Source organism: Telmatherina bonti (genome assembly GCF_933228915.1).
Source record: "Telmatherina bonti genome assembly, chromosome: 7".
NCBI classification, from domain to species: domain Eukaryota; kingdom Metazoa; phylum Chordata; class Actinopteri; order Atheriniformes; family Telmatherinidae; genus Telmatherina; species Telmatherina bonti.
The window spans coordinates 32,460,303-32,484,497 of NC_136625.1; the positions used below are offsets into that span (position 1 = coordinate 32,460,303).

The window sequence follows — 24,195 nt, forward strand, 5'->3', positions numbered from 1 at the left end:
TCGTAATCATTTCTGAGACAATTAATTGGATGGCAAATTATTTTACAGTGACAGGCCTAGTCACTTCATACTGGTGCCAACATGGCATGTAGAAGGTCTACAGCAGCAGAAACACACCGGGTACCAAAGCTCACACACACTCACAGAACAGGACAAAAAGATGACGGAGAAATGTTCTCTGGTCTGATGAGTCGGTTGCTGCTTTTCATTCGTGATGGGATGGAAGCGTTACGGTATCAATGTTTCACAGTCTGAACACCGCTCACCTACCCTCATACTGTTCCGTCTGATGGAGACGTTCCAGCAGGACAAAGCAGCACGTCCCAGAACCTCCAGTCAGCAGATCTCCATCCAGGGATGCGGTGGAACGAGAAATTCTCATCGTGGATGTGCAGAAACTGTGATGCTTCATGTCAATATGAAGCAAAATCTCTGAGGAATGTTTCCAACACCTTGTTGCATTTCTCAAACCAAGAATGAGGGCAGATTTGAAGGTAAAACCAGGTGGCGCAACGAACCGCGTGGAATTGAGCTTTATAAATCAGATTGCTATGATTACTGGGCATTAATGCCTCAAGTTAAAACGCTGTACTGCTGCGGTTTTTACCGTTTGCTGTCACTGCGTCTGAGGAACAAAATTGTCAAATTCATCCTCGTATGATGATTTTTTCCCAACTGGTTTGTTTATATAAAGCATTGCTTCATCTGCTTCATTGATTTTCAAAGTTATAAAAAGGATTTAACTTCAACAGTTTATTTCAGACAGTTGAATAACTTAGCAAAAAGTTTTTTTTCTTCCCTCGTACCGACTCAAAGCTGCGATTAAAGGAGTTTCTGAATAAAAAAGTGAACAAAATGAGTTTCTGTAAATGTGCCGGGTCAACCGTAACAGTCATTACTCACTAAAGAAAGGTGCTTTAATGGAAAGCTGGGAAGACATTTTCTTCAAGTGGAAGTTTGACAAATAAAAATGGGGAAAATAAACTGAACAGAGAAAATGAAGAGAAAACTATGAGGAAAAATGAACAGATTGTCTTGTGTTGAAGCTTTAAGCTGCCCTGCACTACAGAAATGAACAGAAACGTCCATTTTTTTTCTGCTTCTTAAAGAAGTGTACGATGAGGAAGATGGAAACGTCTCTTCATGTCAGACCGGCCGCGTGAGCGCCACAAACGTGCCAGAGTTTTTCTCCGTTTTCCTCTGTAAGAAGTCTTGTATAGTAATCGGCAATGGCTCAATGTTGTCCCTCCTCGGAGCGCGAAGCAAATCCACCACCGTGGAGCCGGGCTTGGGACGCCGGCGCCTCAATGCCCGTTTCTCTGCGCGAGTCTTGGGTGGTGGGAGGCCGTCGCAGATCCGAGAGCAGGCTGCAGTGATGCCGCAGAAGGAGGGGTCGTCTGAATGCGACGACCCCTCTGAGCTGCCCTCTGACGGCGAATGTCTGAAGGCAGGCTGAAGCAGCTGTTTGGTAAGGAGTGTGGCGTTTGCGGTGCCGGCAACGCCATTGCAAACAGCTCCGTTACACAGTTCAGGAGCGGCGTGAAACGAAGCTTTCAGGGTCTCCACTTTGTCCGTAGGTTTTGCTTTCCGACGTCTCCTCTGGGTCACAGAGATTGGAGGGAAAAAGGGGGGAAAAGCACAAGGTTAGATTAGATTTTTATCCTGCCACATCCTTCTAGTTTAATCAGAAGCTTTCACTGTCATACTGGAATTCTTCCAGTACAACAAATCTCACACACCTTTCTGCTCGCTGCACAATGACTCTGAGTTTCCTCTTCATGCAGTTCTGGGCCTGTTCACCAAAACATTTATATAAAAAGGTAAATTTCTTGTTCAACAGATACAGTGCTGTTAGTTACTTGACGTCATCCTTCATGTAGTCACGGTTACCTTCAGTGGTGGCGAACTGGAATGAATCCGAGTGGATAAGAGGGTAAGATGCACTCCTCTTCAAGCCCGTCTCATCACAGGAGAACTGCCTGCTGAGCAAACGGTACAGTCATGACTGAGGAGGAAAACCTTCATCAACAGAAGTCATGAATATCTGGTGTTTCCAGTTTCCAGATTTAATATTAGTTGATAACTGTTGTGTCGATAAGCTGAAGCCTTTACAGGCAGTGTAACCTCCGCTTGGTTTTAAGTGATTAATGAAGTATTTACCTTTACCTCTTGAACTTTTATTTTCTATCTAAAGCAACAAATTGTATTTTTTCTTTATTATGTTAAATTACAGGTTGTTTCGTTTAAAAATTTATACACCGTATATTTAATGATACATGTAGAAATCCAGAAAAAATAAGTTATTCTGATCTAAATTATTTAATTTAATTTTTTAATCACCTGCAATCGTTATGTTACTGCAGGCTGCAAAAACTCTAGCTTCTCTAGTTTTACTTTTTCTGCTCAAACAGAGTGTCTGGATGCTCTTTGAGCAGGTGAAGAGGTGAAAGTCACTGTTGCAGCTGGAGCAACAAAAACAATCAAGTTTGGTGTGATGGTAGACTGGTTACACCCCACTAGAAACCAGCAGAACCATAAAATACTGACGGCTGTACACTCCATGCAGCAACTTATGCTGCACATCTACCAACCAGCAGGCTTAGGAGCCCAAACAATGGGACTTATGGAGATGCACAGGAAAGATACAGCTGTAGAGAGTCCTGATTTTCAGTGCCAACATCTGTGATCATGCAAATCATCACTGAGAGGACAAATAGCCCAACAGCCGAGCCGTTGACATCAGCATGTGCTTTGAGGCCTATTTAACACTACAGTAGTAAACAACTGTGTGCTTATTATACTCTGGTATACAGTCATGGAAAAAAACGACTGGACCAGCCTTGTTTTCCAGGAATTTATGTTTCTATTATTAGCTGGGACAACTAAAGGTATATTTGTTTAGAAAACAAGGCTGGTCTGGATCTTTTCCCATGACTGCATAATGGCAAACCTTAGGAAATAATAGGAAGAAATGTTAGAAATCATTTGCTAATGTTGCTAATTCAGCAGCATACAGGCTCTATTCAGCACACAAATTCTTTTCTTCTCTTCTTACTGGAAACTCTTCCTAATACGCTACTGGTTGTCAATGGCTTAATGAGCTTACTACGTATACTTCCTCAACAGTGGTCACCCCCCCCCACTGGAGCTAGATCAAGTCGGTATTTATTATCTTTCTGTTGTTCTTTTGGTTTTGAGATCAAAAAGCATAACGGAGTCACTCAACTGTGTCAAAAACATGAATCTGCTGAACGTACAGAAGAAAAAATGTTTGCCTCTCTCATTAACAACCACCGTGCAACTAAAATCCTTAAATAACCCTCCCTACAAGCATCACGATACGCGATACCACCCCCTGGTGGATGGGGAACTTATAACAGAAACATGACTCCTACACCTTGTTTTTACATGTTTATCCATTCACTCATTTTCAGAATCACTTAGTCCAGTTAAGAGTTGTGTGGAAGCTGGAGCCCATCCCAGGAATCAGGCGAGAGGCAGGGTGCACCCTGCACTGGTTGCCAGTCCATACAGGTTGATGTTCATCAGCCTTGTCATACAGTACAAGTATAACAGTCATACGGTTTTTTTTAGCGTCCAACAGGAAATCGTTTTTCAAGTGGACAAAACTTTGAGATTAAAACAACATCCTTTAAGTCATAAACAGGTATATTTACTCCAAATCCTGGTTCTTGTTACATTGTCTTATAGTTTAAGTGACATCCTCATCATCCTACCTTTCAGGGCAGCAGTAGGTGTAGCTTTTGGGTGTGGGCGGCTCTGGTTCTGTGGTTGGAGGAACAGCGATGCGGCGGTGGTTGACACACAGCAGAAGGCCGAGACACAAACACAAGCCCAGAGACAGCAGCAGGTAATTTTGCCTGTCTGACACCTGCAAACACAGACGGATCACAAACTCACCGACACAGCAGCATCTCAGAGAGGGAAGAACTGGTAAACAAAAAGGCTGCACAATTATACATCTTTCATGCACAAATCCTCTCTTTTGTTTTATGTCATCTTTACTGTATTCTCTTCCAACTGTACAGCGAGTTTATTCAGAAGTGAAACAATGACTATAAAAGATTGTCATCAACAGCTGTGATGAGCCAAAACTCAACACCTTTTATTTTTTCTTAACATATATATGTATATTAGGGGTTTAAAGAACTAATCCACTTTTTGGGAGATCCAATCCAGATATCTGAAATTTGAATATCTGCTGATACCGATATATGCCAAAACCAGATGTGTTTATGTGAACATTATTTATGGTTATTATTGCTGTTATAACTGTGTAAGATTTCATTAGGTTGTAATAAATGACCCATCCTTTCTGAAGTTACCTCACCAATACAAATATAATAACATTACAGATCATACAAATTTCAACAAGTTTTATTCTGATTTGGGACATTTTACCTAAATACAACTATAAATGTGTGGTTCTGAAACAGAGATCCAGCTTTTAGTGCCGTGTTCCTCATCGCATGCGGCTCACTGACTCTTGACTTGCGGCTCGTGAAGCAGCCGCTGGCTTTCTGAAAATGCATCTAAACAAGTCACGATGATCCTCAACGCTGCATTTCTCTCCACAAACAAGAGCTGCAGGCTGCTTGCAGAAACTTTGCTGTCCTAACGGCCCGAACTGACCCTGTCAGAGTTGCCAGTTTTGGCTGATTTCAGCTGCACCGAACTACAAAGAGTCGCTCCGTCGGTAGCTCCGTATATATAATGAAAAAGAAACGCCGACATTCTGGAGGCATTATTGTGTTTTCACCATATATTGTTGCATAAGAATGTTGTTACTCTGTGTAATATTTAGGATAACGGTTCCTTGCTAAAAAGCTGAATGTTACTGATTTGGCAACGTAGCAGGACACGTAGCATGGCAAAGCTTTACATATAAAGCCCTCCACAGCCAGGCACCACTATATATCAAAGTCCTCATAGTTCCTTATATTCCAACCAGAGTACTTCGTTCGCAGACTGCAGGCTTACTTGTGGTTCCTAGAGTCTCAAAGAGCCGAGCAGGAGGCAGAGCCTTTGGTTATCAGGCCCCTCTCTTATGGAATAAGCTCCCGGTTAGTGTTAGGGAAGCAGACACCCTCCCCACCTTTAAGACTAGTCTGAAGACTTATCTTTTTGATAAGTCCTATAGCTAGGGATGGTTAGCATCCCTTAGTTATGCTGCTATTGGTTTAGACTGCTGAGGGACATTTCCTGATACACTGAGCTTCATGATGCAACTTCAGTGTTGCATCATTAACATGTATGTCTCCTGTCTCAGCAGGTCTCCCTGGCCGGGAGTAGCAGTTCCTGTTGTCTGTTGTCTTTCTGTCCTCTTCCCCCCACACAGCAGAGGCAGATGGCTGCCTGTCCTTGAGCCGGTTTCCTTCCTGTTAAAAGGGAGTTTTTTCCTTCCCACTGTTGCCAGTGTGCTTGCTCAGGATGGGAGATTGAGTTGGACTCAACTCAATCTGTTGGTTTCCTTATGTAGGCTATTATGAATTGACTCTCATTATGTTTTCTTCTCTGTCTGTAAAGCGTCTTGAGATGGCATTGCCGTGATTTGACGCTGTATAAATAAAGTTGAATTGAATTGAATTGAACATTCAAGCCATTTATTTCATTTAAAACATGTCCGAAGCATCAAACACATCTGTGCTGGCTGGACTAGTTTGGTATCGGTTGTGGCATCGGTACACTTTTATTAATACCAAGTACGAGTACACACACTTATTATTGAGCTGATATAAATACTGGTATCGGTACATCACTAATGTATATGTATATCTTGTATATTCATGAAGGTGATATCACTATGGATGTTCTTATGGTCTCAGGAGGAGAATTACTGTCAGAAAACACTGATGTGAGCACTGCTCTGATTTGTTTTCTTTCTCTGTACCTGTGTCTTTCTAAACACCCTGTATCACTAGTGCTCCAAAAAAATAAAAAGGTTCTCATCATGCATCTCAACCTGTTGTGGAAATGTACCAGTAATGATTCAATTCTGAAGAAAGACTAAATCCACTGTGCAGTTATTGGAAAACACACTGTTTACAGACGACAGCTGGAGCGGTGCATCTACCTCGTTCTGCAGCTGGCTCACTCTAGCCGACAGGTTGAGAACCAGCTGGGTCACATTCTCCAGCTGACCCTGCAGCAGCTGGATGGATTCAGTCTGACGCAGGTCCTGTGAGAAACAGCAGATTGAACGACCAGTGAGTAACTGGGACGCTGTGTAAAGGTTTTCGGTGTTACAAGGTGGAAAACATGCAGCATTGTTAAAAGCTTTTTCTTGTTTTAGACCACAGATTCGCAGGAAGGACGAGTCCAGCCAGTTTGGGTTTAAGAAAAACCAGAAAATAAGCAAATCACAGAACCCAGTCAACTTTCAGTGTGTTGGCTGCTGGTTTAAACTTCGCTGCTGATAAATCAGAGTATTTCTAGGAAATAAAAAGTTTTAGGGTTGGTAGAATATTATGACTGACAAAAAAGGGTGACGTTAACAAAACAAAATGACTATTTTATAGATTTATGCAATTATATTAACTGAAGGAGGTATTTTAAAGAAGCAGTGCTGCCAACTAGAATACATGTATGTTGCAAAGTTTACATATATGGTTGTTTCTATTAATCGCTGTATTTTCATAACTTTATAAATCTACAGGATTGAAAATTTAATAAATCAATTAATTTCAGTTTTGATGGCTAGAAATTACATTTATCCTCAAATAAATTCAAACGCTTTCATTAAAGAAAAGGCTGAATTTATAACAATCACTCAAATAACTGGAGACTGAAAAAAGGAACAATACCTAAAAAATTGGCTCAATTATAAATTAATAATAAAAGACTGTTTCTTTCATTTAATTGAGTTGAAGAAAAAAAACAAAACAAATTAAGACAAATTAGAGCACTTTTCTGTTGAACAGTGGGACAAAATACCTGTCAACAGGTGCAGAAGTCTGACTGAGAGGAACAGAAAACACCTGACTGGAGCGGAAACATTAAAGGATTGTTCAACTAAATATTAGTTTATGAGTGATGTAACATATTATTTTATCTTATTTGTTTGCTTTTAAAAAAGATTCTATTGAACCAGAATTAGAAAATAATGTAATGATTTTCATGAAATTTTTATTTATTCTTACTTTAGTCAATTTTAGCTTATTTCCCAGGCAGCTGTTTTTTTCTCCTTTAATAAGAGGGTGTGAATAAATCTGTATATTGTCGTGGGTTGCAGCTTGTTTTATTAGATTTATGTTCTTTTAATTTGACTTTATTCATTTTTTCATCTGCCATGGGATGGAAATTAGCAGGTTGGCAAAATATAAATCTCTATTAATCTCCTCCAAGATTAATATTTTGTGTGCATGGTCCCCGACAGATAAAATAATTGACTGAATAGAGGGGGCTTAGGAAGGATGGACCTGGTGTTCTGAAGGTCTTTTTGTTGGTTAATAAACTCCAGGGATTTGGCGCATCGCTACATTATGTAATGAAACGCAGGAATTGAGGGAGAAAACACATCTTATGTAAAGGGAAAAGGGGGAAAAGGATGGAAAATCCTCAATGTAAGAGATAATATAGAAAAAAAACAAACGATGGAGAAGCACTTCCTCTCTACTGTTGAGTCTGGATGGAAGAAACTGAGGAGATTTTTCAGAACGCCTTCCTAAAATAAACTTCCACAGAAAAACGTTAAAGCAGTGGAGATCCTGAGGTGAAGAAACTGCAAATCGTTTCCACGTACGCTGGTCTTAATTCAGTAGAGTAGGACTGGAGCACGGCCCGTAACGGAAAAAGTAACAAACCTTTTGTTTTTCAGACCACAATGGTGAAAAGGGAATATTTGAACTGACAGCTTGTTGGAAAGCACTGATCAAGGAAATGGATCTATCCCTCGAAAGAAGACTGGATTAATGTGATGCACCTTATTAATGTGATGGAAAAGCTGACAGTCGCTATGAGGGAGGATTTGGACGAGCTGTACATTACAGAAACCCCTTTCAGGTCCAATATACTATCATATTACTTTGTAACATTTTTCTTTTTATTCTCTTTTCTGTGGTTTTTTTTTTTTTTGTGTTACTGAATAACAAACTAAGAGTTGGATCTGTAACCAACTGGTTGTCTACAGTAATGTCAAGTCGCAATCCTCCAGAATAAAAAGTGTAACATGAAGAGGAAAGAAACTGCAGGGTTACCTGCTCTTCTGCGATTCTGGAAGTGTTCTGGAGTTTAATGATGGTTCTGTTGAAAGCCCTCTGCATTTCCTCCATCTGCTTCCGATACCTTGAGTCAAAGGTGGATGAAATCTTAAAACCAGGTTTTGTTTTGTTTTGTTTTTTTATTTGGATGTTGTGTGCTGGTCTTCCTCACCTCTGACTCAGCTGCTCCAGGTAGCGCCCGCTGAGCGACATGTTCACCTCCAGGGCCTTGATGCGGTTATTCAGTCTCATGAAGACGGATTCCTTCTGGCTGGTACCGTGCACCTGATTCCCGTTTTGCTCCGTGACATTAAAAGGCTCTGCATAAATATCCAAAAGGGACGACGAGGTAGGCGTAGAAGGAGTCAGGGAGGAAGGAAGCAACAAATGGCCACTGATGCCCGAGGAAGCCGACAGGTCTTCTGAGAAATGCTCCGTTTTGGTATCGGTCGCAGCCGCAGGAGGTTCGGATTCTGCCACAGTATCGGGAGCAGGTTGGGAGGCTTCGGGGGGAGTGGAGCCACTTTCAGGCTCGGCTGGTGGCCCAGCTTGATGCTCTAAATAAGAAGATGTGGGCAGGAGCAGCAGAGATTGATCTGTTTTATCTTGGATTTGGGCGGGAGTGCTAACTTCTGGTTGAGGATCATCGACGTCAGGCTTCTCCTCTGTTGGTTCCTCTGATGCTTCTTCCACTGAGACGCTGCTGCTGCTGCTGGGTTTATCGTAGGGAGAGCTGCTCAGAGTGGCTGAAGGTTCAATGTGTTTCTCTTCAGCCAACACATCGTGGCTCTTTTCTGGGTCTGGCTCCTCAGAAGACAGCTGTGGTGTTTCCTCAGTAAGGCTTGTAACGGATGACTCAGTGGCACTGGGTTTGGGGAGGTTCACGGTCTGACTTGGCTCCAGTAAAACTGGTTCAGAGATGGATTCTTCTGAGTTCCCTGCTGGCTGGGACACTTGTAATACCACTTCGCTCTCTGGCTCCGGCTCAGAAGTTTGTTCCTTTTCCTCACCACCATCGGACTGAGGCTCAGGGCAGGCAGAGGGGGGAGGAGGTAAGAGCCAAGTGGGTGTCTGAATGGGAGAGATGTTTGGCTTTGTGTACATTGTTTGGCATTTCCTCCGTTTGGACAGTGAGGCTGAACACTGCTGCTGGACATGCTCCTGGAGGGAAGGAGCACACGAGCAGGGAGAAGAAAGAGAAGCAAGCAAAGGACAGTACTTCAGGTTTTCCTGCTGTCGTTCTTGATGAACTTTTTTCTCTTTGTCTTCATCCAACTCTTCGTCCTTCCCCAGGAGAGTGATTGTAGAGCTGATTGGTTCTTCCTCGTCTTTCTCTAAAGGGATGACTATTTTTTCCTCCACTGGGGGGAGCTGTTGTTCACTATCATCAGTAGTCGGCGTCTCTGGCGAAGGGATGTCAGAAGGTGGGGCTTCCGTTGGAGGGACAGCAGTCTCTGGTGAAACCGGCACTTTTTCACTGTCTGGACTAGAGGGGCAGAAGGACACAGTTTATGTTAAATACAGTAAAATAAAAGTAGAAACCAGTGAAGAGTCTAGGCAGATGGCTGCCCTCTCTGAGCCGGGTTCTGCTGGAGGTTTTCTTCCTGTAAAAAGGGAGTTTTTTCCTTCCCACTGTCGCCTCATGCAGCTCAGGATGGGGGATTGGATCCAAGTCATGATTCGATGCAATCAGTTGGTTTCTATTATAGGCTATATATGAATTGGCTTGAAATGATGTGGATGTAAAGTGTCCAGAGACAACATTGTTGTGAAGTGGCGCTATACAAATAAAGCTGAATTGAACTGAAGGTCACTGGTCACTTCAGCTTCATCTAAAAATGTCTAAAAGATTCATCATTTCACAAAAAATCTTAATAATATACTAATGGGCTTATAAAGTAGAGACTGGTACATCATTTTGGTATATTTGGGACCTGATCTCATTAACCTGTTGCTATAATACCCAGGAAGACAAGTAAAAAGATCAGCAATAAAAATAACAAAAATGTTATAGGACTTTACCAGGACTTCCTAAAAAGAGCAATAAACATCTGCAGCTCATCCAGAATGCTGCTGCGAGAGCTTTAACTGGGACTAAGAGATCTGAACACATCACACCAGTTTTAACATCCTTACACTGGTTTCCAGTTAGTCACAGGACAGATTTCAAAACCCTGTTGATTGTTTACAAATCCCAGAATGGTTTAGGACCAGAATACATGTGTGATACGATCAGAGAATATAAACCAAGCAGAGCTCTTCGATCCAAAGACTTGGGTCAACTAGTCCAGACCGGAGTCCAGACCAGAGTCCAGACCAGAGTCCAGACCAGAGTCCAGACCAGAGTCCAGACCAAACATGGAGAAGCAGCATTTAGCTGTTACACTGCAAACAAGTGTAGATTAAACTCTCACCAAATGTAGAAACTTTTAAATCCAGGTTAAAAACATTTCTTTTCTCATGCATCGATGCATGACATCTGCACAGTAACTTTTAATTTGTTCTGCTTTTAATTATTTTAACATAATTTGTGATTTTATTGTGATTTTGCTATTTGTATTTTCTTTTATGCTTTTTTCTGTAATGCTTTTAATGTTTCATGTAAAGCACTTTGAATTGTCTTGTACAGGAAAGGTGCTGTACATATAAACTTGCCTTGCCTATAGTGGAGAATTTTTATTTATTTGAAAAAAAAATCTTTTTTTTTTTTTTTTTTTTTTTAAATTACATTGTGAAGCAGAAAATCCAGATTTTTGATTTTTGGATTCGACTTCCCATCCCTCGTAAATATGTAGTTTGTTTATTAGTACCAGAGGTAAAGTGAATTCCCAACAGAAATATTCTTATAATAAAAGGTGACAGCTACTCACTCTGATGGTAGGTCAGTGGTTCCAGTTTCAGAGGTGGTTTCAAGCTGTTGTGATGGCTCAGTCATGTAATGTTCCTGAGATGAAAAGTTGCCTTGACAACATGGAAAGGAAAACATCATGATGACAAGCTGCAAAACCGATTTATGAATTCAATGTCTACATTTTATCAATATAAAGCAGAAAACATATCGGTTGACATTGTATAACATTAAAAAAGAAAAAGATTTGTAGATAAGAGGATGCCGCCAAATGTGCTGTCTGTACCATTCATCTCCGAGTTGCCTCCAAGAGCATTGACAGCAACGTTTACAATGTTCAAAATGGCATCTGAGGAGAAAAAGACAAAACCAAAGCCACAGTTTGAAAGATCACTGAGTTAACGTATTAATCTTAGTGCACAAACAAATTCAATCACAGACCTTTTGCAGATCCAATGAGGTTCTTGGATGACTTCACTTCACCAGGTGCAGTTCCTGAAGGATAATCTGAAGATGTAAGAAACAACATCCAATAACAAAGCATTCATTTCTACTCACAGCCAATATATACACATTTTATACATATATATAAAATGTGTGTGTGTGTGTGTGTGTGTGTGTGTGTGTGTGTGTGTGTGTGTGTGTGTGTGTGTGTGTGTGTGTGTGGAGTTGCCTTGTACGTTGTATACATGTGGTGCAATAAAAACACGTTTTTCCAGACACAAAGAATAATTGTGATTAATAACTGTTATTACAATATTGATCAAAATAATCGTGATTATTATTTTGGTCATAATCGTGCAGCTTTATTAAAACCAGACATGTTTTAGTAAAACATGTCTTCACTGAGAGAATATCTGAAGCATTTCAATTGTATTTATATACTACTTATTACCAATAACTAATGCAAACCATAACAAACTGGCTGCACTAACTTGAGTGCATTTTAGCCTCTAAACATAACAGCGCCCTCTGATCTCACCCAAGTCATCTTCCTGATCATCTGGTCTTTCGGGGGGATCAGCAATCTCATACTCCTCCACCATGCTTGTGCCAAACACCCTGATCACAACGAAAAGAAAGAAAAGCATGAACCAAACCTTCAGTAAACACAGTGAAAACAACCATGCAGTCAAGAGTGGTTCCTCTTGATATGAGAACATTTAAACATTCACATGAAACTAGTGATTTAATACAGAAACAACCAAGCTGTTTTCTTACTGTGTCCTTAAGAACGTTTAATGTCAATATTTTCTGCTCCCCTTCTATGCAGCGATGTTATAAGTCTTGTTCATACCAATACTTTTGCAACAGCAGAAACATGGCTGCTAACATACGTGCATAACATCCACCTGTTCCAGCCATAGGAATTGCATGAATAACTATCATCACATGCTGACTTTTACACATTTTTATAAGTCTATAAAGTATGTAACACGCTAAATCCTGCTACATCCTCTACGAGAAGCGAGAACTTTTTGTTTTCGAGGCCCTGAGAACAAAATGACGTCATTTCGTTTACTTGCGGACGTGATTGAAGACAGTTCTCGACACATCAGGCTGGCATAAGTTTTTTCTTGTGGGGCTCAGAGAAGTATCGTGTGATTGGTTGGACATTTGAGGTGGGCGTGTTTAACACAGAAAAACAGGAAGCAGACAGTCGTTATTTCTGTATTTTTGCTGTTGCAGGGAAAACAGATTATTTTGATAAAACAGCTGATGGAGGTGGTGAGAAAGTACCAACGCGTTTACAACATGTGTCATAAAACAAGTGTGAAACCCGTCCTACTATGGCCGAAGTCTCTCAGTAAAATATGAAATAACCGATTTCTTTACACATAAAAGCTGACATCACCGACCACAGGGATACCTCCCCCCGGGTGCAGACGAAGCTTCTTGTGGAGAATTAACAAACCAGAAGAAAAGAATTTTCTCTTGTTCTTGCAGCCTCGAAAACAAGAACAAAGTTCTCGCTTCTCGTGGAGAATTTCACAAACTTAGGATGTAGAAAACACTTCAAGTTTTAACAGCTCCCAAAAGCAAATACTTGTAACAAGTCACATTTACTGCTGTATCTCAGCAGCTTGTTTGATTCCTTTGTTTGTTGCCTACCTTATCAGACTAAGTGGACAGAAATGTTCGGTACCAAAGTGAGAGACCAGCTCTACCTGGAAAAGGTATGAGAATCACATCAACAAAAACATGTAGATGTGTCACACCACATAAAAATAATCACTCTCAGAAGCAGTTAGAAATGGCAAAGCGTTCACTGTTCTGTTGCAAAGAGATCAGTGGAGTGAGTTAGAGTGTGAGTAGAGAGAGAAACATCTCAGCGTAAAGGAAGTTTAATCATGAGGCATGAATACGTTTGATTTCTGAAATGGATTCGAGTTGTGAAATGTTTTTTTATATGTGATGAGAACATAGGCAAAGAGCATGTATTGATAGGAAGTTAGATCGCTTTCTATTCAATGCTGATTCATTTTGAGGATCCATACTCAGTTCCTCCAACCGCAGTGCACTACAAGAAGAGCAGGCTAACCTTTATGTACTTGGTGAACATCTGAGGCAAGAGAAAAGGGAAAAAACAGAGAAAGGTCTTAAAGAAGTGCAAACATGCATTCAAACCAGAACTAAATAAATGCTGGTTTTATCTGAATCATCTCAGCATCTCAGACACTGAGTCTAACCACATTATAAACACATCTCCGCTTTTAGTTTAATCTATAAAGCAAAAACGGTAGAAGAAGGATTCTCTGCAGAACGGAAGTGGGTGTTTTTCAATTAAAAAACAATTAAAATGTGATTAACAGGACTAATATTTGTGGGTGTGGGTGCAATTCTTTCAATTGTGAGGCACTTCACTGTTCGACTTTCACGATCAACAACTATCAACTTATCAGTCAGAAGAAACGACGGCTAGCTCTCAAATTCACCTTAGAAACACGTATAACGTGCCAGGAGGAAGAAGACACAAGTAGTATGTTGTAAAAACCTTTTATCTTTACGGTGAGATGTACAGAAGCATCTCAACAGGAGACTAGTCCAAACCAAATTCTGATCAAATGCATTGATCAAATTAAAGACTGGATGCGCCAGAACTTCCTTCAGTTAAATGAAGACAAAAGTGAAATCATAGTTTTTAGAGCCAAGAAAGAAAGAATAAAAGTCAGCTACGTTACAAACTAATGACAAAGCCAGAAATCTCGGTGTAGTCCTGAACTTCAGCATCAAACTTTATTTATAAAGTGTTTTTCCTGCCAAACACAAAGTGCTTCACATGACAAAAACATTGTTTACATGTTGAAATAAAACTGGTTTCCACATGTAAAGATTAAACAAGGAGCCGTGCATTACGCGGTTATAATGCACAATGCTGCATCTAGAATACAATGACGCGTTGCTATGGTGACACCCATAACAGAGTTACATTACAGTCATTTAACCTGCCGAACTACTTGTGAGTATATAAGAAAATATTGCAGAAAAGTCGGCATTAGAATTATCACTGACCATGGTTTAAAACAAATAAAACATAGGGATGTAAAAACACACATCATCGTCTCTCACATAATTCACCGCAGGTTTTCCTCAATGTGGCTTTTTCGATCCAAACACACAGCTCACAAACTTCCAGCACCATTTAATTTATTTTCATCAAGAATCTAGAAAGTCTCGTTTCGGTTTCTTCTCTCCGCTTTGTTGCAGCTGTGAGGCTGCATGCTACTTAAACTGCAGACATCTACTGTATATCCTGTCGTCATCAGGCAATGTCAGAGACTCTCTTTAAATTATATAGTTAAAGTTTGTACTAAAATCACTACATTCGTAGCAGATTGCATTAAAAACAGTCCCTGAGTGTGTCTGAGTCATTAGAGATAATAACTGAATCACACTGTGAGATAGAAGATCACATAGGGATTGAAAAACACCCACTTAGCCTGGCAAACACCCACGTCCGTTCTGCACAGACCTCTGCTTGGAAAGGCATACAACACTAGCATCACGCTACTCTTTTCACAGAGTTTCTGAACAGATGCTCTACAGATGAGAAGCACTGGAAAAAGCACAAAGGAGTCAAAACATGCATCCAAATGGATCCAGAGGACTCTGCCTGAGGTATAATGCTCAATATTTACACATAATTAAAGACTATTACACATAATTAAAGACTACATTTTGTTTTTTTTATACATAAAAGTAGAATAAAGACCAACACAGCGGCGGTCCAACTAAAATTCAACAAATACATAAATAAAAGATGCTCACCTTGACATATTTAGCGTAAAGATGCTCATCCAATGGGAAGCTCTGCAGCGTGCGCTCATCACGGGCATGAAATGTCCCCAACTTTAGCCACTTATTTGTTGGGTATCTGAAAGTGTTCATTCATAAGGGCAAGGTCAATTCAATGTGGACGATCGTGGTTACAGCTTGGTTTTATTCCACACCGTGTCAACATTTAAGAGCTTCAGAGCATCATACCTATCGCTTATAGAGACAAGAAAGTCTTTAGGAGTGGATGAGAAAAGCTCAAAATTAGCAATGTCCAACTGCTTCACCTGGATGGGCTCACAGAGCTCAATAATAAACCTGAAGAAAAAAGAAATTACATTAAAAAAAAAAAGAAAATCTTCGTATATGGAAAGCAGCAGATTTCTTGGTGCAGCATACCAGATTTTGTTACTGCAGGGGTTTAGCATGTACAAGTCCATGTTCTCCTTCAGTATGGCTGAAGTGCTCTGGGTAGAAAAAAATAGAAATATATCAGTTTCTATACAGCTTAGTAACAAAATTCAGAAGTAAACATTTCTGAAAAAGCATGAGATGATGTGAACCTTAGCCTCGGGGTTAGCGCCAAGTATCTTGGCTCCACACTCCACTGAGGCGTAGTTATTGAAGTTTTTCTGGACCTTCTTCACCGTGTTTGAACCCCCGTTGCTCGAAGTGTGCGTTGTCAAAGCTATGAAGACAAAAGGAGGATTCAGAGCTGGAATTTGCTCCTTATGTTAACATCTGAGTTTAATGTGAGTTGGAATCTTACTTCTCTCTTTCTCCACCTCCATCACTTTCCGTTTCCACTCATCAAAAGTGGGGATGTCCTCGGGGTCTTTGGTGGTCGCGCTGGGATCTGCGTCTGCAGCGACTGGGGAGCTCAGGTCCTATCACGGATAATGAGAAGAGGAGAGATGGGACTCATCCTCAGGCAGAGAGAGGAAAGTAGTTCACACTGCATCTGAGCGTCTTACCTGCTCTTTCAGCATGTGGGACGTGTTGGCTTCCAGATACTTAGTGCCGTGAACAGCTGGAGGACTCAGAGGGGGGTCCGGATGGGTTTTAGTACCTATGGTGTGAGCATTGGAGGTGTTCTCCAGAACCAGTGGAGGGCTGTTGTGGGAAAAGAAAAAGAAGAATTCCTGTTCAACAAAGTTAAGAGTGCCGCTTGTCTTTTAAAGGAAATACAATCAGCTCCTCCTCCCCCCCCCGATGTCGTAATGAAATGTCCGTTACTGAGCGTGTCCCAGCAATTGTCAGGTGAGGAGCAGGGTCCCTTGACAGGTTGCAAGACTATCACAGGGCCAACACTGAACCACAGTCTCACACTGGCTCAAAAGGGAGAATTCCCAGTGACCAGTTAACCCAACGTGCATGTCTGTGGACTGTGGGAGGAAGCTCACAAAGCCTGACTGGTATTAAACTGGCCATTTTATTCTGAAATACTTTTATTTCCCTCGTCTGCATTTGGATCCCTACAGCTGGTAGACTACAGACTATTGCTTTAGACACAGTCTCTTTTCAGGTCACGTGTAAAACTGGTCCAAAGTGTTCCTGCTGGATCTAATGGCCACTGGCCAGTTATTACCATAACAGAGTGATGTGGACGGTACTGTCATTCCTGCATCATATCTAGGCTCCATAAACTCCGTACACCCCTGTTAACTCTGTGTTTTGACATTAAGAATTGTTGTTTATGTGGTCGATATTTCTCTATTTTGTAACACTGCCGTACCAGTTGTGCATTCAATACAACTGGAAATTGATTTTTGTTGTTATTCATGTTTTTATCAGTTTGTCTTCTTATATTTGCCCCGATGATTTTTTATGATCCTTTATCTCTGAAAAGTTTCAGGTGTAGCAGCTGGTTGTCTGGTTTCTGTTACATTTACAGATGTATTTTTGTCTCTTTTTTTCCCTCCTCACACTCCCCCCTCCCTCTGTATCTCATTGTCAGGTCCAGCAGAAACATAGAACGTAGCGACAATCCAAATTTATAACGTTTGACTTGCTTAGAGACTTTTTTTTTTTTTTAACTCTGGGTGAACTGTTCCTCGTCCTGATAGTAGTCTTTACATTTTGTAATCATGAACAATAAGAAACATAACTAGACCCCTCAGTTTGGTGTAAATTTGTAAAAACTCTGACCAATCCAAACGTTTGGACTGAATTGAAGTTGTTTATTTCTATTATTTCGTAAGCTTCTCCCGGCTCCCCTCCTCCCCCTCCCACAGTGCATACCTGATAGCCACACCCTGCATATAAATAATACATAAATATAATTATAAGGATGAAAATACAAAGTAGTGAAGAAGAAACTCGGAAGGCAAACATGTCTGAGAAAATGCAGAAAGGATTTCCCGACCCGGCTCGGTTTATTTACCTCCTCCCGCTAAACAGCCGAGAAAGAGAAAATCTTTGGTGGAAAAAGCTGCAAAAAAAAAAAGCCTCGGATCACTTATGGAGCAAAACCAGAGGGGGAGAAGCCAAGACAGGGCGCCACTTTCACATCTTGCTAGCTCCCCAACATTACCGACCCCAGCTTCAAATTAAGGAATATTTTAAGTTATTTTAGTTTGTTCACTTGCTAAAAAAAAAACTTTTAAAGTACTGACAGAGCTTATTTACTGATGATAAGTGAACTGTATAAGTACTGATGAGGTTATGTTAAAACTAAAACAGAAGCAGTGATATGTCCCCTTCACAACTGAAGTTAGCCACATACTGAGTTGCTGTCTCACAACCAACTTCTGATACTTTTAACGTTTTTTTTTCCCCTTTATACAGACAAAAATCTAATATACCAACCTGTCACCGTCATACGGGTTCGCCTCTTCTTCCACACAGTCAGCTGGAGGCAGGTCAGAAGCAAGGGCCTCAGCAGTGTCTGCATCAGGCGCATCACTTGAGATACTGAAATAAAACAAACACATAAATAAATAAAATGCCAAGTTTAAGTAGGATTTTAACTCCTATAAATGTAAAACATTTCTGTAGCCAAACAAACAATCTGTGATGACATTTTTAATTTAACTCCTGAACAGAAATAAAGCTAAGACAATATCTTCTGAGGAAATAGTCACGTGCCTGTCTGGGACTTCTTCTTGAAGGTTAAGTACACTGGGATTGTCTTTATTTGCAGCAGAATGAACAAAGGCAGAGTCAGGAGAAAGCTGTGAGGGGGCAGATTTCTGATCTTGAGAGATGGATGTTTTGGGATGCTGATATTGAGAGCTTCCCTCAAGCTGCGAAACTCTGTCAGTCTCCAGTTCTACATCTTCAGCAGGCTCCTCTGCTTCAAAAGCCTGATGGAAAACAGATAAATAACCGATTAAGTGTAATGCTTGACCCATTAAGCAGAGCTGCACAGATCAATACAAACTTCAAATGTTCCAAAGAAAAATCAATACAAAGAGGGGTATAATCTAACATAATATAATATGTATGAATGCTAAAAGGGCTGAAATGATTTATCAAATAATTTGAGTAACTGATTAAAAAACATCTCTGATGGAAACTGTTGACTTTGCAGCAGGATGTATGTGATGACACAAAGGAGGGAAGCAAGAAAAAACAAAGATGAGAGAAAAAAAAACAACAGAAAAGACTAAAGATATCTAAAAAGTGACCGTGACAAACAAAAGAACAGTGATGTTTGCCCACCTGATGAACCACATTTAGTTTATTACAATATATTCGTCTGGCTGCAACAGATTGTCAGGAAAAAGCAGCCAGTTTCCTCGGAGCACACGCAGGCTAACGGTTAGCATTTCAGTGTAGATCAGTGTGACGCTAGTTGTGCTGAATGCTAAAGAACATACGTTAACAGATGCTTGGATTGACTGAATACTGACTCATTTTTGTCACTTTACACATTCAAAAAAATCTAATATTATTGTGTGACTGGTTGACGGCCTTGTTTTAATTATTAATACATTGAAGTGATTTCAAGTCTTTTTAAAATTTAATTTATTTCATTTCAAAGTTGCTGGTTTTGCTCTTTCAGCATAAAGTTGTTTAATCTGCTGCTTTACAAAAAATAGAAAATAAACCTGTGATGAGATCTGTCTATCATTTTCCAACAGTTATTTTTCTTTGATATGCAAAAGTCTTTTATTAACTGTGTGGTTAATAGATAGATTAATTTGCCGCAGTCTTAGATGTGACTCTTGTTCTACGACTCTTGCACAGATTGAATGGAAACCAAATGATGAAAATATCATTACTGAAATCATAAAAAACATTAATTACATAGCAGTTAAAACCAGTTTAAAACAATGCTTAAACTGTATTAATTTACTAAAACTTCCTTCTAATTCATTCATTTTGTCTTTTCTGTTATTCTGACACATATTATACCCTTCCTTACTGCTATTGCAATCTCTTATTATTCTCTATGATTGCAGCGTGTTTTTACTCTTATCTACTCATCACTTTAACTGCTTTTTAAATGTGTTATTTTGATTTTCTTTATTATTTTCCCTTATTGCTTTTATTCATTCAAGCACTTTGGGTTGCTTGAGTGCTTGATAAAGTTTAATATGAATAAAGTTGAGTAATTAACATCTGGGGATTAATTACTTTCCTGTTCATCTCTGTGTGAAATAATATTTTGCACACAGGATGGAAATATTACAACAACAACAACAAAAATCTAGTGTGTGTCGCCACTGTGTGACTGAGTTTTCAGTGAAAACATAAAACTACAATTGCATGAGTTTTACTACTCTACAGAGATTGTGTTTGTCTCTCGCCGGATTTTAGATGAAGAGAAGCACAAACTTTTCTTTTACTGAACACGTCACCTCTGAGTGTTGCTTTTTCTCCACATCTTGTGTTATCTGCCCGACTTTTGGGCGATCATCCTTTGTCAGCTGCTCATTTTCAGATAAGGATTGAGCAGACAAGGCCGAGCTTTCCTCATTCTAAAAGACAAAGAAGAAGAAATAACCTGTTAAGTCACATGAGCTCATCCTATGCAAACCTTTGAAATCTCTGTGCCACGAGGCAGCTTATATTATCACTCAGTTAAACCATACTACCTGCTGATGATCAGTGTTTTCTTCCGTCTCCTTCTCTGAACTGACACCCTCTGAGGATTTGGGCCCCTGAGGCTCTGGATGTGACTCCGTACATCCAACATAGCAACTAGGATACCCAATACAACACAGTACAAAGGCAATCATAGGTCATTGGGATAAAGAAAAGCAATGAAAAACATTTTTAAGGCAGTGATTCATCTGTATGACTCACTACATGCAGTGACAACCTAATGTCACAACATGACGTGTCATGAAAGTCCAGGCGGTCTGTATCTTATCCATGTGTAGGGACACTCAGAGACACACCTCTACAAGGAGTATACTGCTCAAGATGACTGGAAGACCTTTGATAATAAATATCAAAACACATGTAGAACCGTTCAAGTTGTTCGCAGGCCATTCATACCCTGATGGGAAGTGTTTGTACTGTTATCTGAATCATTTAACATTAGTAAAAGCAAAACAGTTTGTTTTTTGTCATTCATGAACTCATATGAATTAGATGATTGTCATCTACTGATGATTCTATGACTGATGAAGCTGACTCGTCCAGCTTTGTGGTAACATTTAACAAGCATGCATGCCTTTGCCTCAGAGTAAATGCGGATAGGAAAGCTGAGCAACTTAATGCAAACAAAGCAGTTGTGGATAGCAAAGAGCATCTTCACTCAGCAAGGTTCACCAGTCAAGAACAGGTGGTCAAGGAAAACTAAGAAAGTTGAGACAAAATCTCAACTACAAGGAAACTTTTGGATGAACCGGCTGCGCAGAAACACAAACCATAACTCCATAAAACTGCTGAAGGGCTGCAGGAAAGCCAGTTTAACCATGCACATAAACATTTCAGCATGCCCATTACTGGTCTTATGCACAGCTTCTAATCCCATTAAGTATGAGACAGTCACAACTCGGCTGCATTTGAAACACTACTGTAAACAGTCCGAGGACAGAAATACCTTTTTAGCACACCTGTAAAGAGTGGTCATGTTAATACAACTACTCTCCTTGATTTGGGAGTGAAAACAACACAAATTAGCAGTAAAAGCCTTTAAATAACTGCAGTAATCACATTTCAGCCTGCATTATTTCAACTCAGTTATTTCCTGTTGTCAAAGCCCATGCTCCTGTGACTGGCCAACAATCCAGGCTATTATTTGGATTTCATTGTTTATTCCAGGTCAGCTACTTGGCCGCTGGTCTCGCCAACACAAATGTCATGTTGATCTAACTCGAGGTCTGACCAAACACTTTAATGTGACTTCCAAAGGGAAATGACTGGTGTTGAGACATGGTTTGTCAAATGAATGACTTCATGTTTACAGACAGGGAGTTGAATATTTCAGGATTGCATCATGTTGGCTGGTCAAAGAAACGGTTTCTGATAGGAAACTAAATTTAATCTATGATAGGCGACAATACTTCAACCATTTCTGTAGCTGCAAAGAAAATAGACATGTTCAGACATGGAAGCTTCACACACAAAAATCACGTTTTTAACAGAAAATTATGATCTCTCTACGAACTTGACCATTGGTCTTTTAGTTAGAAAATGTCATTAATGCATAATTTTATCTGCACGAACCCTCATTTTAGAAAATAAACATGCACACATCTTCATTATATTTTCCCTTTCTATCTAAAGAACAGTAATCTGTATATGTTATATTGTTGCTTTCCCTTAACGTCATAGCTTCAGCACATAATCTCTCCCTGCTGGCTTTACTGTGTTCTGTCAGATTTACATAGACCCAACAACCTCAGACTGGCACGAAGGGCTTTAATCCAGTCGGCCGCTGAACCAAATCTATTTCATGTGGGCAAATGTAAAGTTTAGGTCACTATGATTGCGATTTAAGTCCCACTTTATGAGCAAACTCACCGGGGAGGGGGGGGGGGGGGGGGGGGTTGGTTTTAGTCAGGTGCTTCACATAAAGACTGTTCATCAAAATGTTCCCAAAAACACAAGTTTACACCAAAAATAATAAAGTGTGTCAATTTATGCACGAGGTGTACTGAGTTAATAATTTATATTGAATGATAGTTAGCCAAGCCCGTTTAAACTTAGTTAGCAACTCATGCTAACTGAGCGACAGGTCAGAAGTCAGCCAGGTGCCACATCACAACATAACACCTAGCTAGCTAGCTGCTGCGTCGGAAACTACCTCAACCTCGCGTACTACTAAGAAACTGTTTGACCCCCAACCTAACAATAAAAAAAAAAAAAAATAGCAACGCTATTAAAATAAAAATAGGTCACATATGCCACACTTACCGACAGACTACAGCTACACATAGCCACACTGACACAATACGCCAGAACAGTTGTGTCATCTTCATCCCTCTCCTGCCGGGACAGACATCCTCGCCGTACAGAGAAACGTTTATCCCTTTTAATAAAGCAGGTCTTTTCAGTGGTACATTACACAAATCCACCCGCTGTTTTGTCTTAGCTTGACTGCCGAGTGAAGTTTCCACGGCTCAAGTGTGATGCTAAGCGCTGTAGCTCACACACAACTTGCTGTTGACGGTCCGATTCAATGTTCAGCAGTCCAATGAAACGACCGCACCGCTGTTGCGCAGTTTCAAACTCAAAGAGTGCAAGGAGCGCTCGTTTTCTACGCTCCTGTCGCCCGATCAAGTTGGGGGCATGCACAGTTGAGTGTATGAGGTCAACACGCTTGACAGGACAAGGATGTTAGTGCCAAAAACTATCTTTTGTTGTGGTAAATACGACTGATGGAGTCAGAAATAGTCAGGTATTGGTACATATGTGTTAAGCACCGGTCAACGGGACGTGTAATATACAAACGACAAAACAACGTTTGAGCCAAAATATCGCGAGATTTACATCAACAGCTGGCAACTGTATTTACTCCAAGATGATGGGAATCCCAAATTATAGAAATTAGAAAATGCTGACATCAAACTCCTGGATACACAAATTATAGGGTTTTTTTTATTTTAAGAGTTACAGGCTACAGAATAATTCAAAGTTTTGAGTTAAAACTATAGTTTTTATGCTACGCTCACTAGAGGGAGCTCTCTACTCAACTATGTAACATTTACTTTTGGTTTCATCAGCTGTTTGGAGGTGGAGATGTTACTGCATTACTGAAAGATTTCTTTGTTGAGTTTTTCTCTGGTGTCTTCTAAATGTGTTTGAATGGACTTAATTGGGATAAATGTAGCTTGTTTTTCCTCCATGATGGACTGTTTCAAGATGCACCTCGCCTCTTGCATTGTTGCAGCTGAGATAGGCTCCCCCCACAACTTTGAATTATATAAAGCAGGTATAGAAAGTGAATGAACTGGCTCATCATAATGAGGCTATTGGTAAAAGGCTGAATGAAAGCAGCACCACTGTAACCACAGGTAGATATAACACAGGTGCATTAGGAAGTGAGATGTAGCAAGAGGGAGAAAAGAGGCAAAAAGGGTCTTGTTCAGTTAATGATGATAATAGTCTATTCTATTTTCTTAGTCTACAAGGTGTCTTCTGGTATCATGAGACTTAAAAGGGAACCGTGAGTGTGATTTAATACCAATCACACTTTTTTATGTACTGCAGGAACAGAAACAATCTCACAAGGTACTCTTATTTCTTGTTCATTCCTAATGGTGTTGATAAAATATTTGTCAAAACTTGGTCAAAATGTCATGACTTTATTCCTCTCTTCATAAAGCAGAAGCTAGTTTTCTGCAGTTGAGTAACTCCACCCCTCTCTTGCATTGGGTGTGCTACTTTTGAGGCTACAGATTTCCACACAAACATTTGTGTTGTTTCACATAATAACCCTTAAAATACAATACT

General features: G+C 40.2%; 1 protein-coding gene across 3 annotated transcripts; it reads right to left on the reverse strand.

Moving 5' to 3' along the window:
- Positions 1-461: 461 nt before the first annotated feature.
- On the reverse strand, positions 462-22,917 carry LOC306757885 (SUN domain-containing ossification factor). 3 transcript variants are annotated; one of them, XM_079243059.1, is made up of 24 exons: positions 22,657-22,917; positions 20,385-20,490; positions 20,148-20,267; positions 18,430-18,647; positions 18,151-18,255; positions 16,317-16,455; positions 16,112-16,229; positions 15,906-16,030; positions 15,742-15,809; positions 15,553-15,660; positions 15,337-15,442; positions 13,610-13,630; positions 13,180-13,235; positions 12,050-12,129; positions 11,509-11,574; positions 11,354-11,416; positions 11,090-11,180; positions 8,392-9,705; positions 8,217-8,304; positions 6,095-6,199; positions 3,738-3,892; positions 1,891-1,979; positions 1,740-1,792; positions 462-1,599 (listed from the first exon to the last, which is right to left on the reverse strand). In XM_079243059.1, the coding sequence occupies exons 1-24, from the start codon at positions 22,719-22,721 to the stop codon at positions 1,147-1,149; spliced, it is 3,912 nt and encodes a 1,303-aa protein (XP_079099185.1). In that variant the 5' UTR covers positions 22,722-22,917; the 3' UTR covers positions 462-1,146. The 3 variants fall into 3 exon arrangements, with proteins under 3 accessions (XP_079099185.1, XP_079099184.1, XP_079099186.1); XM_079243058.1 differs by having other exon boundaries at positions 1,891-1,982; XM_079243060.1 differs by lacking the exon at positions 13,610-13,630 and having other exon boundaries at positions 1,891-1,982.
- Between the last annotated feature and the right edge of the window lie 1,278 nt (positions 22,918-24,195).

Bases quoted from the DNA above. Each gene is read 5' to 3' on its own strand.
- LOC306757885 (XM_079243058.1), bottom strand. From the start codon at position 22,721: ATGAAGATGACACAACTGTTCTGGCGTATTGTGTCAGTGTGGCTATGT. The intron at 13,236-13,609 runs GTTAGCCTGCTC...TACCTTTTCCAG, and splicing joins TGTTCACCAAGTACATAAAG to GTAGAGCTGGTCTCTCACTT. The intron at 12,130-13,179 runs GTAGGCAACAAA...CGTTGTGATCAG, and splicing joins TGTCCACTTAGTCTGATAAG to GGTGTTTGGCACAAGCATGG.